This window comes from Elaeis guineensis, chromosome 10 (assembly GCF_000442705.2).
Source record: "Elaeis guineensis isolate ETL-2024a chromosome 10, EG11, whole genome shotgun sequence".
NCBI classification, from domain to species: Eukaryota; Viridiplantae; Streptophyta; class Magnoliopsida; order Arecales; family Arecaceae; genus Elaeis; species Elaeis guineensis.
In genome coordinates, this window is record NC_026002.2 from 6481946 (window position 1) to 6496316 (window position 14371).

General features: G+C 43.6%; 1 protein-coding gene across 6 annotated transcripts in view; it reads right to left on the reverse strand.

Moving 5' to 3' along the window:
* LOC105053459 (probable pre-mRNA-splicing factor ATP-dependent RNA helicase DEAH4) overlaps positions 1 to 14371 on the reverse strand; it is a 57638-nt gene that overhangs the window by 28888 nt on the left and 14379 nt on the right. For all 6 annotated transcript variants that reach the window (XM_073244227.1, XM_073244228.1, XM_073244229.1 and 3 more), the window contains 3 exons: positions 6754 to 6806; positions 6433 to 6549; positions 762 to 853 (listed from right to left, as the gene is read on the reverse strand). In XM_073244227.1, the coding sequence (XP_073100328.1) occupies positions 762 to 853; positions 6433 to 6549; positions 6754 to 6806 (262 nt within the window). The remainder of the gene's footprint in view (positions 1 to 761; positions 854 to 6432; positions 6550 to 6753; positions 6807 to 14371) is intronic.

Here is a 14371-nt window from a genome sequence, read left to right on the forward strand (position 1 = left end):
GAGCCCCTCCACCTGTCCGCGCCATTCCCGGGCCCTCCAGCAACCTCCATCTCTCTTCCTCCCTTACTCTCTCTCTCTCTCTTTCCCTCTCACATTCTCCCCCTCCCCCACCCTCTCTACCATGTCAGGCTGCGCTCCATTGGCCTTCACCATCTCTTTCCCTCCCTTCTTCCCTCTTCTTTGCCCTCCCTCCTCCCTCTCTTTTTCTCTCTCCCTCTCCCCCGCCCTCTCTATTGTGTTAGTACAAGCCTCTCACAAAACAGCACAAGAGCGTACCAAATGTCCAAACCATGCTGCTAGCCTACCAATACGGACCCCAAAATCTTCCCAATGATCCTTGATGCAACCTTAATCCTACTATCAGATAGGCTATTTCCATGTTTCGAACCCATTATACCTAGGTCAAAGCTCGTCCTCTATCAATTAATAATCCCATAGTCCAAAGTTCATGGTACCAGTGCATACTGCCCCTACCAGACATATTGTCTGTACTTGGTATTGAAGCAATACTCAAGTATACCGAATTGACCCTCATATTGGGCATACCGACACTGTATCAAGATGGTACTAGTACAAGGACCAGTATTGAGACTACAAAGCTTGGCATAATCAATACTAGAAAAGGAAAAAAAAATATTCCCAGCTGTTTACACAGGCTATGAACCATAAATTAGTTATAAAATTAAAGAGGCAAAGATAAACATGGAATGAAATGAAATGAAATATAAACGAATAACAACTGCAAAACCTAGTTTCCTTACACAACACCATCAACAGTCAAAGAAGTTTCAGCTATATTTGTCGCAACAATAAAGCGCCTACAATTTGGTGGTGCTGGACTAAATACACGTACCTATTTTGAAATGAAAACAAAAACTCAAAGTATCAGCATAATATTCTATATGATAATTCCTCAGCCTAAATAAAATATCATGATGCATCAAGCTTGATAACTCAAAAAAGAAAACAAAATTTATAATCAATTATTGGTTTAGCTTCATGGGACGCATAATCATGTATGTGCTACAGTAATGACACTATACATATTTAATGAAAAAGAAAGTAGAGAAGATTAAGAATCTAATCTGTAGAGTAAATTGAACTGCCGACAAGGAAAAGAATAAGTCCAGCTGAACTCAATGTCATTCTTAAGCTAAAAGCAGAATAAAGATAGCAACCAAACAATTGTTTTCCTGATACAGATTGCAGAAACTGCAAGTCATCATGTCCAGAAAAGAAGGGAGAGTCACCCAAAAACTAGTCTTTATTCCACAGGAAACACCCAAGATTTATTTCTTCTCATATACTGAAGAAAAGTAAGACACGTTTAGAGTACCCACCATATTCTACTAGGTTGATTGTACAACTAATTAAGCCTATACTTCACCACATCATTTTGTGTCATATACCTGTGGTATATACAGAGCTTGACTAATGCAAGATTATTCAGGTGCAGGTATTAGAAAATGTCTGCAACAGACCCATCCATTCACCATTATATAGTGGTGGCTGACCAATTAGTTAATTGTAATCTTTAAGGTAATGTGCCACAATGAATTTGTTTAAACATTTACATTGTGCTAATGGGTTTTGGGAGCTGTTCTCTCTAATTTTGGGGGTCATTCAAAGGTCTATGCATTTATCTTAACAAGCAATAAAGAGTTCCATGTTCTACATATGGAAGCAATCATCAATTGAAATAAGTAATCCCATTTAAATAAGATTAATTTGACTTAAGCTGCAGAGTCGAAGCAACCATGCAAAAAGCTTCTGAATATAATTTAATAATTGCTCAGTGGATATGTATGAATACAAAATAAAAGCTGCTTATTTCTAAGTTTAGATACATAATTCATGATCAAGAATCTTGAGAGGGCCTCTTAACACCTGGACGATGGAGAGCTACCGCTCTTTATCAGCTCAAAGACCCATCTGGATAGGACACATCAACAATGCAGAACATAGATATCCAGTGCAATTCCCTTTTTCAGAAATGACTTTTTAGCAAAAAAAGTCAGAATCAGGGTTTGCCATACCGGGCCGAACCGCCCGGTATGGGGCGTGCCGAACTGTCCCGGTGGGAAACCGAGATGTTCCGACATGCAAAACGGTACATGCCGTTGTCGGGAAGAAAAAGAGAGGAAGAGAGAGAAATAGAGAGAGAGAAAGAGGGAGGAAGGAAGAAAAAGAAGGAAGGGGATCCGCCGGAGGCCCTCCGGCGGGCAGTCGTGGCCGTCGGGCGGCTGAACGGCCTCCCGCAGCTCCGCACAGGGAACAGGGGCGGATCGTCCCTGTTTCTCGGAATTTTTTTTTTAAAAAGCTTTTTCAAAACGAAGTCGGCAAGTGGTTTGCCGACTTCACTTAATTAAGTCGGCAAACCACTTGCCGACTTCATTTTGAAAAAGCTTTTTAAAAAAAAATCGAGAAACAGGGGCGGATCGCCCCTGTTCCCCGCGCGGAGCGGCGGGAGGCCGTTCCGCCGTCCGACGGCCACGGCTGTCCGCCGGAGGGCCTCCGGCGGCCCCTCCGACGGATCCCCTTCCTTCTTTTTCTTCCTTCCTCCCTCTCTCTCTATTTCTCTCTCTTTCTCTTTCCCGGTTTCCTTCGTCGGTTCGCCTCGGTTCGGAACGGAGGAGTGCCGTATCGTACCGCCAGCCGGTCGATCCGGCCACCGATACCGGTACAGAAAACCTTGGTCAGAATAGTAGGAATTTCATTATTTTAGCAGTATAAGAGTTCTTTTTTTTCATATTAGGGTCCTAGGTTTGCAAGGCTTTGAGTTTTGGCAAGAATTGATTGCATCCACCAAGATCCAACAAGAAATTGACCATGTATTTTGGAGGTTTAATCAGTTTTGGTTGGGTTTTTGCAATTTGCAAATACTGAAATTGATTTATGCAAGCAATATATGACTCATTTTGGATCCATTCTTATTTCCCTTCTCTATTTTGACAAAATGTAAGCTTGTGTTGGTAGTAGATTGTGAGATCAAGCCATGATTTTGTAGATCATAAATAAATAAAGTTATGAATTTCTTTCATAAAATATTCTGAGGACTTGTGAGGCACACATAACATATGCTGTATGATCTTGTTACCTGTCAAAAAAATAATAAAAAAAGAACAGTATTGTAAAAAGTCAATAAAATACTTCAAAATTTTTTGTCTCAATGAAAAAGTAAGCAATTAGAGATATCTTATATTTCAACATGAAACATCATCAACACCAGTCCCAGACCTGAACGAAAAAAGGCAGGAGGGTTGACATTAGATTGACAGGTCGTGGTAAAAGGCATGTCTTCTTTCTCTGATCTCTGGTTATAAGTAATGGCCAAACAAGCCATAGGGTACAGTCACTACAGTGTTGGGCCTCCTCTCTGCCTTGGCCTAATTTGGCCAAGCAGCTGCCTGAGGCAGGCCTACCAATCAACTTTCTAGCCCAAAAAAAGAAAACCAAAGAACTACGTACCCAAGTTACATCAGAAGCCCACCCAACATAATATAATACCACCATTAAAAAAAAGGGACAACATGATCAAAAAGTTCATCATGGGGGAACATCAACATCCTGCACCATCCAACACCACCTCTCCTACACCCTGATCATCCACCAATGCCTGAGGGGTAGAGAAAATCCTTCATAATTGGCACTAACCACAAGATATCCTTACAAATTGCCCAAAACACAGTACGTCTTGGGGAGGACTAAATGGTTATGGATGATTAGGGCTACATATCAAATTATCAACCATGGGTTCCAGTATCATATGCTGATGGTGCACAAGCCAGGCATAGCAAAACAGGTATTATTCAATGTTGGATTATGCCAATCTTGGCATGCATTAGCATGATAGCATGCAAAATACTAACATGCAGCAGGTACCATGCCAATGTTGCTTGATGGTACAGCACTTATGCATATGTACGTCCTAAGCAATGTCACACCCATTAGCATGTAAATCATGATTTCAACATGAATATATAAATTGATGAATTATAACATTTAATTGACTAATGATGAAATTTTTTTTATAATCAATGTTTTGCTTGTACATTACTTTCATAAGTCATATTTGACTTAACACCTTAGCACACAGACATGGCACTAAGATATCTCAAGTTCTCAACTATTACACTTGTCGCCAGAAAACAAATTTTGTTACACACTAGTGTCTAAGATTTCTTTTAACTTATTATTACTTTTACAGTTTTCTGAATTCTTGCAATTTCTATCCCAATTTTATTTTAAACAAACATGCCTATTGATACGTTTGAAACTAATAGGGTGGATGGTCTCCATGTCTCCTATGCTTATGTATTTCATCTCCACCAACTACATGGATCAATTACCAGAACAATGTGCGTGTATATACCAATATGTACACACACACACACATTTATAATATTTATACAGTATACATATAATTCATATAGATAGCTTCAAATTACAGAATGTTTTCCTACAGATTGTGTTTTCCAACTTTTTGGATGAAAATATCCTTGACTTTAAAAAGTTTCCCCTTCTCCAAAACCAAAAAAAAAAAGCAGTCAAATATCACAATGTGTTAGGGAAGAACATGCGATCAAATATCTCAATATATTGGGAAAGGTGATATAATTAATATCAAAATACGTTAGGAAAAAGATGCAATCAAATATCACAATTGGAAACTATTTGTTACTGATTATTTTAATTTTTTTTATATACAATTTATTTTTAAATTTTTGACATTCCATTTGCATATAATATATATTCATCATAACTTCCACAAGTAAAAGAATTAGAAATAATGACACGATAGTCTATAATCATGCTATTTTTATTATTTTTCCACGCGCATGCCTGTTTGCTTGTGTGTTTGTGTACATACATATATATGTATATGTAAAACATACCTCTTCAGCTGACACCACAACTTTCCTTCTCCAACAAATTTATAAAAAAATCTCAAATCAATCTATTTGAGAAACCAGTGCCTCTCCATCTTGGGGCATCTTCTTTTGGATTCAAGAGAGTAAAGGAAACCGACTATGCAAGATTAATATAGTTGTTAGAACTAGTGATTGCTGAACCAACCCTAACCAAATGGTTCAGGCTGTACCAACCCAAACCAAACGGTTCGGCCCGTAACCAAATGAACCGACACCAAGTCAAAATGGTTCACAGGATGCATCAGGTTCAGCTATAACAGCTCTCCCACAGTCCCTCTCCCCCCCATAGTTCGATGCTTTGAGAGCCTGACTTTGCTCTCTCTCTCTCTCTCTCTCTCTCTCACACCCACTCGCTCATGAGAAAGCTACGGCGGACCCAAGATCCACATAAGGGTTTCCACCCCCTTTTCCCTTTTCTCCACCCTCGACATCCCTATCTAATGCCGAAATCTATGCTCATGAGGAATGAATCCTAAGAATCTGAATCCACTGGATGGGAGCCAAATCAATCTCTCTTTCCCCATCTTTTCTTCATCCTCGATCACCCTGTGCTCCCATTCTAGATCGGTTTTAGGGTTCCAAGGCCTTCGGAGAAGAAAGAGAGATCCAGGTAACCGAATTGGTTTTACGGTTCCAAATCAAGCTCTCTTCCTCTTCCACATTCAAAGCCATCCATCAACCACCACGACAATGACAAATGAATCTCTCTCTCTCTCTCTCTCTCTCGAGCTCCATCTCCATCTGAATTAATCACTCTCCAGCTCTCTCCCCTCTCCCCATCCCTCTTTCTCCGCTTCTTGCTCCAACCCTTGATTTTATAGGGTTAGGGTTAGGGCTTTCTATCCCTCTCTCTCCCCTTCCCTCCCTCTCTCTCCTCCTCCCTCTTTCTCCCTTTCTTCTATACGACCCTGATCTCGTAGGGTTCTGGTTAGGGTTAGGATTAGGATTAGAATTTTCTTCTCCCCTCCCTCCCTCCTCTTCCCCTCTCTCTTTCTCTCTCTTCCTCCCTTTCCATCCTGCCCACCCTCTCCTTATCTCAATATGCGCCAAAATGGCATGGTATGGACCCCTATCATACTGAACTAATCACCAGCCGGTAGGAGCCTCGGTACTCTTTCAATGAACCTTGGTTAGTACTAATATGATCAAACATGATTTGGCTTTTTTTTCCATAAAGCTAGCATAAAATACCTAGAAGTAAATAATTCAAACATAGAAATAAAATATTGTGAATCATAATTTTGTAGAAATTCTAAGCATTTAACATGATCCATTCCTATAGAAAGGGAAAAAAATGAGTAAAGTAAACAAACAAATGAATATGATAGCTTATAGAGACTATATATAGGAGATTACAATTAGCTTCCCGAGCTATTCAATGAAGGATTAGTCATGCAATATCATGGAAATGCATGAAGCAATATATAATAAATAAATTAGCAAACAGGAATTCCTACTCAGGACATCCAAAAACTCAGAGCATAAACGGAAGATGGATTGCCTGCATTTCAGGTGGCAAAGAACCATGAAGTGGGAGGACAATAGCATCCATACAAGAACCTTCCTCAAGGTCTTGAATTCTTTCCTCCAATTTTGACACCATTTTGTCAATATCATCCTGACAACGGTCACAGTTTAAGAAGTTTGTAAGGATTTGACCTTTAAACAACAGAACAAGAAAATAGAAAAATAAAAAACTAGAACCCACCCAGAAAGACCCAACATCAGATATCACAACAAGGAAAGTTTAAACTTTGAGATGGCGTCAACAAACCCAGCAAATATACACAGAAAGATGCATCTTCTGAAGCAAATTGCTCACCTGTCCTGTCATGAATATTAAGACATCCCCAGGCGGTTCACGGACGTGTATATCTGTTAAGGCCAATATGAATGGTAAACACAATAGGTAGAACCAACAAGATTTTTCAAAAATGGAACCGTGATTCAAAAGTGCTAAAATCGACCACATTGAAAGTTGAAACCATGATAAAACTAGAGCCTTCTAAGTTCTAACCCTGCTATTGTTTTATTGATTATGTCGTATGGAAAAGGCAGAGTTGCACCATGAAGATATGTAACTTGGACAAAAAAAAATTAAATAAGAATAAAAGCAATAGCATATCAGGAAATCAACATATAATAGCAGATAATGCTACTTGTATTTAGGGACCTTAACTTCAAACAACAAGCATCAACTTGATTTCTGGGCAAATCCACAAAATACCAAACCATCAAAATAACTTTCCCTAGCAACCAGATTCAGTCTGTGGGTGGATTTTTAAATACGAAATAATGAATAAAATGAAAATTAGAAAGAAAAAGGGGCACAAGTGAGAGTAAAAGACAGAAACTCAGCAAGTTCAATGAGATATAAGTGACTCCTCCAGTTTCTTTAATATCATTCCAGCATAAGTGGGGAAGGAAATCTCCCTGACCGACATAAATGAAATGTCTTTTTATGTAAACTATGAAAATGATCCATCCAATACCCCTGGTAATAATGATTCTCACTAGGCCATGAAAAATAACTGAAGTTATGTATTTAAAGAATGTGGCAAAACTTCAATAAGCATGGGATAGTCATGAAGCATGCATTATGGTCTCGAATAGAAGCTATATGAACAGTACCCTGATCTGTCATAGAAGCTATATGAACAGCACCCTGATCTGTCACAATTAAAAAAAAAAGAAGAAGAGATTTTCTCCTCTCTAACCAAAATTCTTTCAATAAATCACAATAACTATCTTACTAGGAGTACAAGCCATGGATCTTGCTATATGAGTTTTTTCTTGCTTTCCTAATCGGAAAGACAACTCAAACATGCTACATGAAGTACAATTTCAGGCTTGTGCAGCAGTAATGCTTTGCAGCAACCTCGCCTACCTCCCTCACCCCCCCCCCTCCTCTCTCTCTCTCTCCTGTATTTGCCATCATGCAGTCCAAGGTACTTAAGAAATTGCTAGCATGGCATCAACTGAGAAAAGCATCTTGGATTTTAGAAATAAAATACCTAATTTTCACCACCATCTGACAAGCATGATACATTTTGGACACACTAACATCATGTAAAACATCAAGTTGGTCAAAAACATTCTAAAGGGTTAATTTGGGCACTAAACATTCTAAAGGGTTAATTTGGTCATTTGCTCAATTGGGAACGAAGATGGAGAGACAAGCATATCTCATTCGGACATAAGTGCAAGAAGATATAAATGCCTGTAGAAGCTGAGGTCACAAACTAGTGAGGATACCATGAAAAGAAAATATAACAAGATACACTTTGAACTAAATAAAACACTTGTACTTACAATTATCACCAACCCAAAAAACAAAAGATCCTATGTATGTGTGGATGTAACATTCAAATAATAATCATTCTGCCATGAATTAAATGTTGTTTAGTGTCATGCCAAACAAAAAGTTTGGAAACCAAGATAATGAAAATTTTCTTAACAGACCGGTGGGTATTAACAAATGTTTCAGTATTTAACAAAATTTATGAGCATTTGGGACTAGAGCAAGTCTTTAGCTTTTTTTTCTTGTTGTGGGGAGAGGGGGGTTGCAATGTCCTTAGCATTTAAAAGTACCAATTTCAACCATAAAAATTTGGAGTTTGTACTAAATCTCGAATATTGGCTTTTTATTCTTAAGGAGTTCGAATTTTTAAGCATTTTTATGGAACTCAAATGGGGCATGTTGGTGCAGAATTCCGCCGACGTCGGAGAAGCTAGAGTTGAGATGACCACGACCGCCGTCGGGACCTGCAAGGGAAGTCTAAACCGGAGTTGGGGGTGCTCCGGCAAGACCCTCCGACGCTCAAGTCAGTACTCTGCTTCAACAGAAATGGAGCACTCAAATGGGATTTTGGCAGAGTTTCGAGATAGAGTTTAGAGCTTAGAGAAGAACGTATCTGGGGGTCCCTTTTTATAGACGGAGAGCGTAACTGATTGACAGCGACGTCTGTAACTGCCTGGTAGTGGGCCGTTCAGAGCCACGCAGAGTTTGTTATGGAGAGTAGTGGCGTCAGGGGGCCGTTCAAGACCACGTGGAGTTTGTTACGGAGAGTGGAGTGGTGTCCGTTGTCGCGACTTGCCAGAGAGTGGTGGAGCCACGCAGAATCCGTTACAGAGAGTGGAGTAGGGTAGTGGCCATTGTCGTGACTTGCCAGAGAATTCGGATCTGTCTGCTGAAGCTCGGCTGGGATGTCTGATGGAGCGGAATGACTCTCTGTCTCATCAATCCAGGAGAAGCTCGGATGTTTTCGAAGTTGCTGACGGGTCTACTGTTGTTGGATGCCTAGAGCGCTGATGCTACAGGCGGGAGTCATCTGCTGTAGAAGCTCAGACGGGGACTTTCTGTTGGAGAAGTCCGGTTTCATGAGAAATCCGACAGAGGGTCGTCCGACAGTGGAGTTCGGATGGCGCTGTGGAGGTTCGTCCGCTGGAGGAGTCTTGAGGACACTGGGGAAGGTCGAACGTTGGAGGAGTCCGGGATTTCAATTCTGTCGTAGAAGTTCGGACGGAGTCCGGCTCTTGTAGGAGGCTGAAAGGAGGCCGCTTATTGTAGAAGCTCGATCGAAGATCGGTTGTCGTGGAAGCTCGAATGAAGATTTCTTATTGTAGAAGCTCGGAGTAGTGACCTGGCTGGTAGAGCCTGTCCCGTTGTAGAAGCTTGTTTGGGATCCATCCACTGTAAGAGCTCGGCTGGGATCCGGTTATGAAGAAGCGCGGCTGAAGTCCGCCTGTAATAGAAGTTCGGAAAGAATTCGTTTACAGTAGAAGCTCGGATGGAATTCGCTTACAGTAGAGATCCGAGTAGACCGCCTGCGGTAGAAGTTCGGAGTAGACTGCTTGCGGTAGAAGTTCGGCTGAAATTCGGAAGGCGGTCGACCACCGTAGAAACTTGGATAGAGTCTAGTTACTGTAGAAGTTCTGCTGCTGAAGAAGCTCGGTCATTGATGAAGTCCGGAGGAAGTTCGGAGTAAAATCGTCCGTGGCCGGGAGAAGTCTGGAAGGAATTCGGAGAGTAGTCGACCACTGTAGAGAATCGACTGAAAGTGAAGTTTAGAGAGTGTTTGGTGCAGTCCGGTAGATGAATGGAGAAGCTCCTTGTCGGAGAAGTCCGGATGGTATTATGGAAGCTCGGACGATCGGGGGAGTTCGGAAAGACGCCACACAAGGTCGGAAGTCGGAAAAGCCCTGGAAGGGTCGGCCTTTTACAAACTTCGACTGGGGTTATTTTATACCCAACACCAGTCCCCCTACTTCCGAGTTCGGGTTCCGAATGAAGTACAGAGAAATTTTCACAGCCAAAGTTGTCTCCCTTGATTTTCGCACTCAGTTGTTTCCAGATATTTTGACGTTTGGCGCGCTGGTGCCGGAGCCTTTTCAAATCGAGCGATCCGAAAAGATTTTTTCGGAATTCCTGCTGGAGCGTTGCTCTAGGTACGGCGCAATAATGGCTCTGTCAGCTGTCAGCCGCTTTCAACCGCCTGCCATGGTGAGTGGGACACGCGGCGAATGTAGGTCAGCCAGAGGAGATCCGCAATCATTACTGCGTCGGGCTCTGTTGCCTATTTAAATCCGCTCCCCTCCTCCAGAGATTTCACTTTGCCTTAGAGTCCTGTTGGTGCCCTTCTTCCTGAGAGCTCCGTCCTTCCTCAGCATCCTTTTCGGCCTTAGGTGTTCTTCGAGTCGTCCCCATCTCTGCATCTCTGCATCCTTCGGACCAGCCTAGGTTAGTTCCAGAACTCCTCTCTTTGTTTTTTCTCTTGCTGTTCTTCTTCCATTTTTCTTCTGTTACATTCCACCTATTCGGTTTTCCACGAACTTTCCGTTTCTTATTTTTCTCAATTTTTTCGGGGTTTTTAGGGTTTTTGCTTGATTCAAAATGTCCTCCAACACTTCCTCCTCTAGCAGTTCTAAGAGTTCGTCCGTCCCAGCTCTCCAAAACCTTAATTCTGTAGATGAACCTCGTCCGGTCTTTGTACCAGACACCATCTCCAGCTCTCTGACTTCGGAGAAACTCTCACTGATTAGGATTCAGTACGGGTTCCTCCGGAGTACGAGCTGGAGCTTCCTGGACCGACTGGCCGGGCTAGCGCTCCTCCCCCTGGCTGCTTCTGTTTATACCAAGAGGCTTTCCGCGCCGGGCTTCGACTTTCGCTCCCACCTTTTGTCATCGCTCTCTTTCGCTTTTTAAATATTTTTTTAGTTTCTGTAGCGCCGAACTCCTTTAGATTTCTGATAGGGTTTCTTTCCCTCTGTCGCCTAGCCGAAGTCCAGCCAATCCTTTCTCTGTTTAGGAATTTCTATACTTTCAAGCGTCACCCTTCGACAAAGGACTGGTGGTACTTCTCCCCTCAGTTTGGTAGAAAGGGGTTGTTGAAAGGTGCCCCCTCTTCTATCCACAACTGGAAGGAGAGGTACTTTTACGTCCGATGTCCGACCTTCGAGCTGGGATTACCCTCCTGGGGCTCTCTGAGGGATTCCGTCCGCCGGGCTTCTAGCCTGGAAAGGGACGACCTCGAAGCCTCCAATAAGCTCAAGGCCTATCCAGCCCTCCTTCTCTCTGACTTTCTGAAGGAACAACTCTTATTCAACGTCGGCCTGAGCCCTCTTAACCCTGCCGGTACTATCATTATTATATATATATATATATATATATATATATATATATATTTGCTGCTTCTCTTTTCTCTTATTCTATTTCTGAGCCGTGTCGATCTTCTTTTATTGCAGACATGGACACAGGCGTGGCTCGGAGGTTAGCACAGGGTCTCAAGACCCACAAGAGAAAAGGTGCCGCGACTTCGGGGTCGGCGAAGAGAGCTAGGACAGAAGAGACGAGCTCGGCCGCGCCTGCTCAGGTGGCCGTTGCCGTCGACGCCCCCTCTGACGTCGAGCCCGAAGTCCCCCGAGCCTCTTCACGGAGCCCCCCGGCTGAGGTTCCCGCTCCAGAGGCTCGTCCTGAGGGGGCACTGGGGGCCGAAAGGAGGAGGAAGAAGACCCTGGTCCGCAAGAGCCGCAGCCGTAAGGCTGCCATCGAGGGGGCCGACGGCTCCGAGGAAGATCTGGGGGAAAATCCCTTCAATAATAGGGATTTAATAAAGAGGCTGGTCGAAGGATGCATTCTGCCCGAGGTCGTCCACAGGATCATCTATGCTGATCCTGAGCAGCGGGTCTGGAACTCTCTGGGATCCTTTCTCGAGGTAGGTCAATTCACTTTTTTCTTCTTCTTGCTTCTTGACTTAGTTTACTCCTTAGCCTTTATATTGACTCTCCGACCTCTCTTGCAGATTGGACACCAGCTCATCGCCAACATCGAGGCGATGAAGAACGCCAAGAGGGAGGCAGCCCAGGCAAAGGAAGGTCGTCTGGCTGAGGCCGCCCGCCTCAAGGAGAAGATCGCCGAGGTCGCAAGTCTCCAGGAGGTGCTGCAGAAGGAGGGACAAACCTCGTCCGAACTGAGGGCCGCCTTGAGGAGGAAAGAAAGAAGGCAAAGGCCGAGGTCTCCGAACTGAAGGCGCAGGTCTCCGAGCTAAAGACGCAGATCCCGTCCCTAGTCTCGGAGGCAGGGGCCCGAGCAGTGGAGGAGTTCAACACCTCCTCCGAGATGGAAGATCTGCAGGTTCAGTTCAGCCAGGATGCCTTCATCAAGGGCTTCGAGCTCTGCCAAGAAGTGGTCGGAAAGTTTCCCAAACTGGACCTCGGCTTCCTGAATGAGCCGTCCGACGATGAAGCCGAACCTTCCGAAGCCGCTGTCGGTCCTCCTCCAGTCGGGACCTCTTCGACCGCTGCGGCTGCCGCGACCGACCTTCCGGGGGTGCCGAGCTCCTCCACTTCTGTCCCAGAGGTCCGAATACTCTAATTTTGTATTTTTCCTTTGTGGCGACTTTTCTTCATTCTCTTGTACTTAAAAACTATTTAATCAATAAAATCGAATTCTTCTTTACAAAGAGCTCCTTCTTCTTCTGCATTCTTTTCCTTCTCTTTTGTCTTCTTGCACTAATTTGAGTTGTGGCGCTCTTGTCTCCCAACGACAGTGCCCTGCCGAAGCTCTTCCCCTACCACAGGGAATTCCTCTGAAGTCGATGATCCGAGGTCTCGAAAGAAAGTTCGTTACTTGACGAAGAAATCAAAGAAGCTAGATGACGAACTTCACCGGCTGAGGAAGAGCCATTCGAAAGTCACTGCGGAGGCTACTCGCTTTCGGGACCTCCACAAAAAGGGTCTCATGGACTACACCCGGAGGAAGGCCGACTTCGTGACGGAGCTTAGAAACTCCGAAAACGTGCCAGCGATCGATCTTGGACCCGGCTTCCAAGATCAGTTCCCTTGAAGTCGAGCTGGCGGCCGCACGGAGAAGATTAGCCAGTTGGAAGAGAGCTCATCCTGGCTCGCAACTCAGGCCGAACGCAATCGAGACTGGTTGAAAAAATTCTCCGACCTTCAGAAGCAGCTGCAGGATGCCGAGGCGAACTATAACGCCTACCGAGTCGGTTGGTGCGGGCAAATAGACGACTGCCGAAGGAAGCTCAAGACGACGACCGACGAAGTTGCCCGCCTTCAGAGGCAGTTGTCTGAGAGAGTCCAGGCCGTCTCTGCACAAGGCTCCGACGAGCTCCGCTCCTTGAGGGGGACCATGGAAGAACTGTCTGTGGCCCTTGGGCAGGAGAAGGCCGAACTGCAATGATTGAAGATTCAGCTGGCCCACGAGCAGCAGACGGTCAAGGATGCCGAGACGGAGTCTGAGGTTCTGAGGAAAAGGCTTCGAGAGTCGGAGGGCGAAAGCCGACGGTTCCACCAATGTACCGGGAGATGCTGCTAAGAAAGATGGAACTGGAAGAAGTCGAAAACTTAAAGTAATCCCTAATAATGACTGGAACCGAGAGCTCAAAGTCGGAAGAAGCCGAGCTTCCTTAGAGCTTCTTTTACCTTTCGTTCTTCCATGTATTCTTTTTCTTTTCTTGTCGTTTTTCTTTTTTGGCCTTCAAGGCTTTGTAATGTATACTTCACTAATGAAATGAAAAGAAAATTTTTCATTACCTTGTCCATTCTTGCATTAAGTCGTCGTTTACCGAACTTCTTTTGTCTTTGTCTGTTCGATATCGACGTTGTTTGAAGGTTCCTGATCGTCGTCGTGTTGATTTGCCCTTAGGGACTGAAATTTTCGATAAGAATTTTCTTTCTCGTTGAGACGAGGTCCCTTAATCTTGACCTTTTAAGGCTTTGTAATACACACTTTACTAATGAAATGAAAAAAAAAAATTCATTACCTCGTCTATTCTTGCTTTGAGTTGTTGTTTACCAAACTTCTTTTGTCTTTTGTCTTGTTCGATGTCGACGTTGTTTGAAGGTTCCTGATCGTCGCCGTGTTGATTTGCCCTTTCTGTTCATGACGTAGGTCTTTTCGAGGCCATTTGAGTTGGACGCTT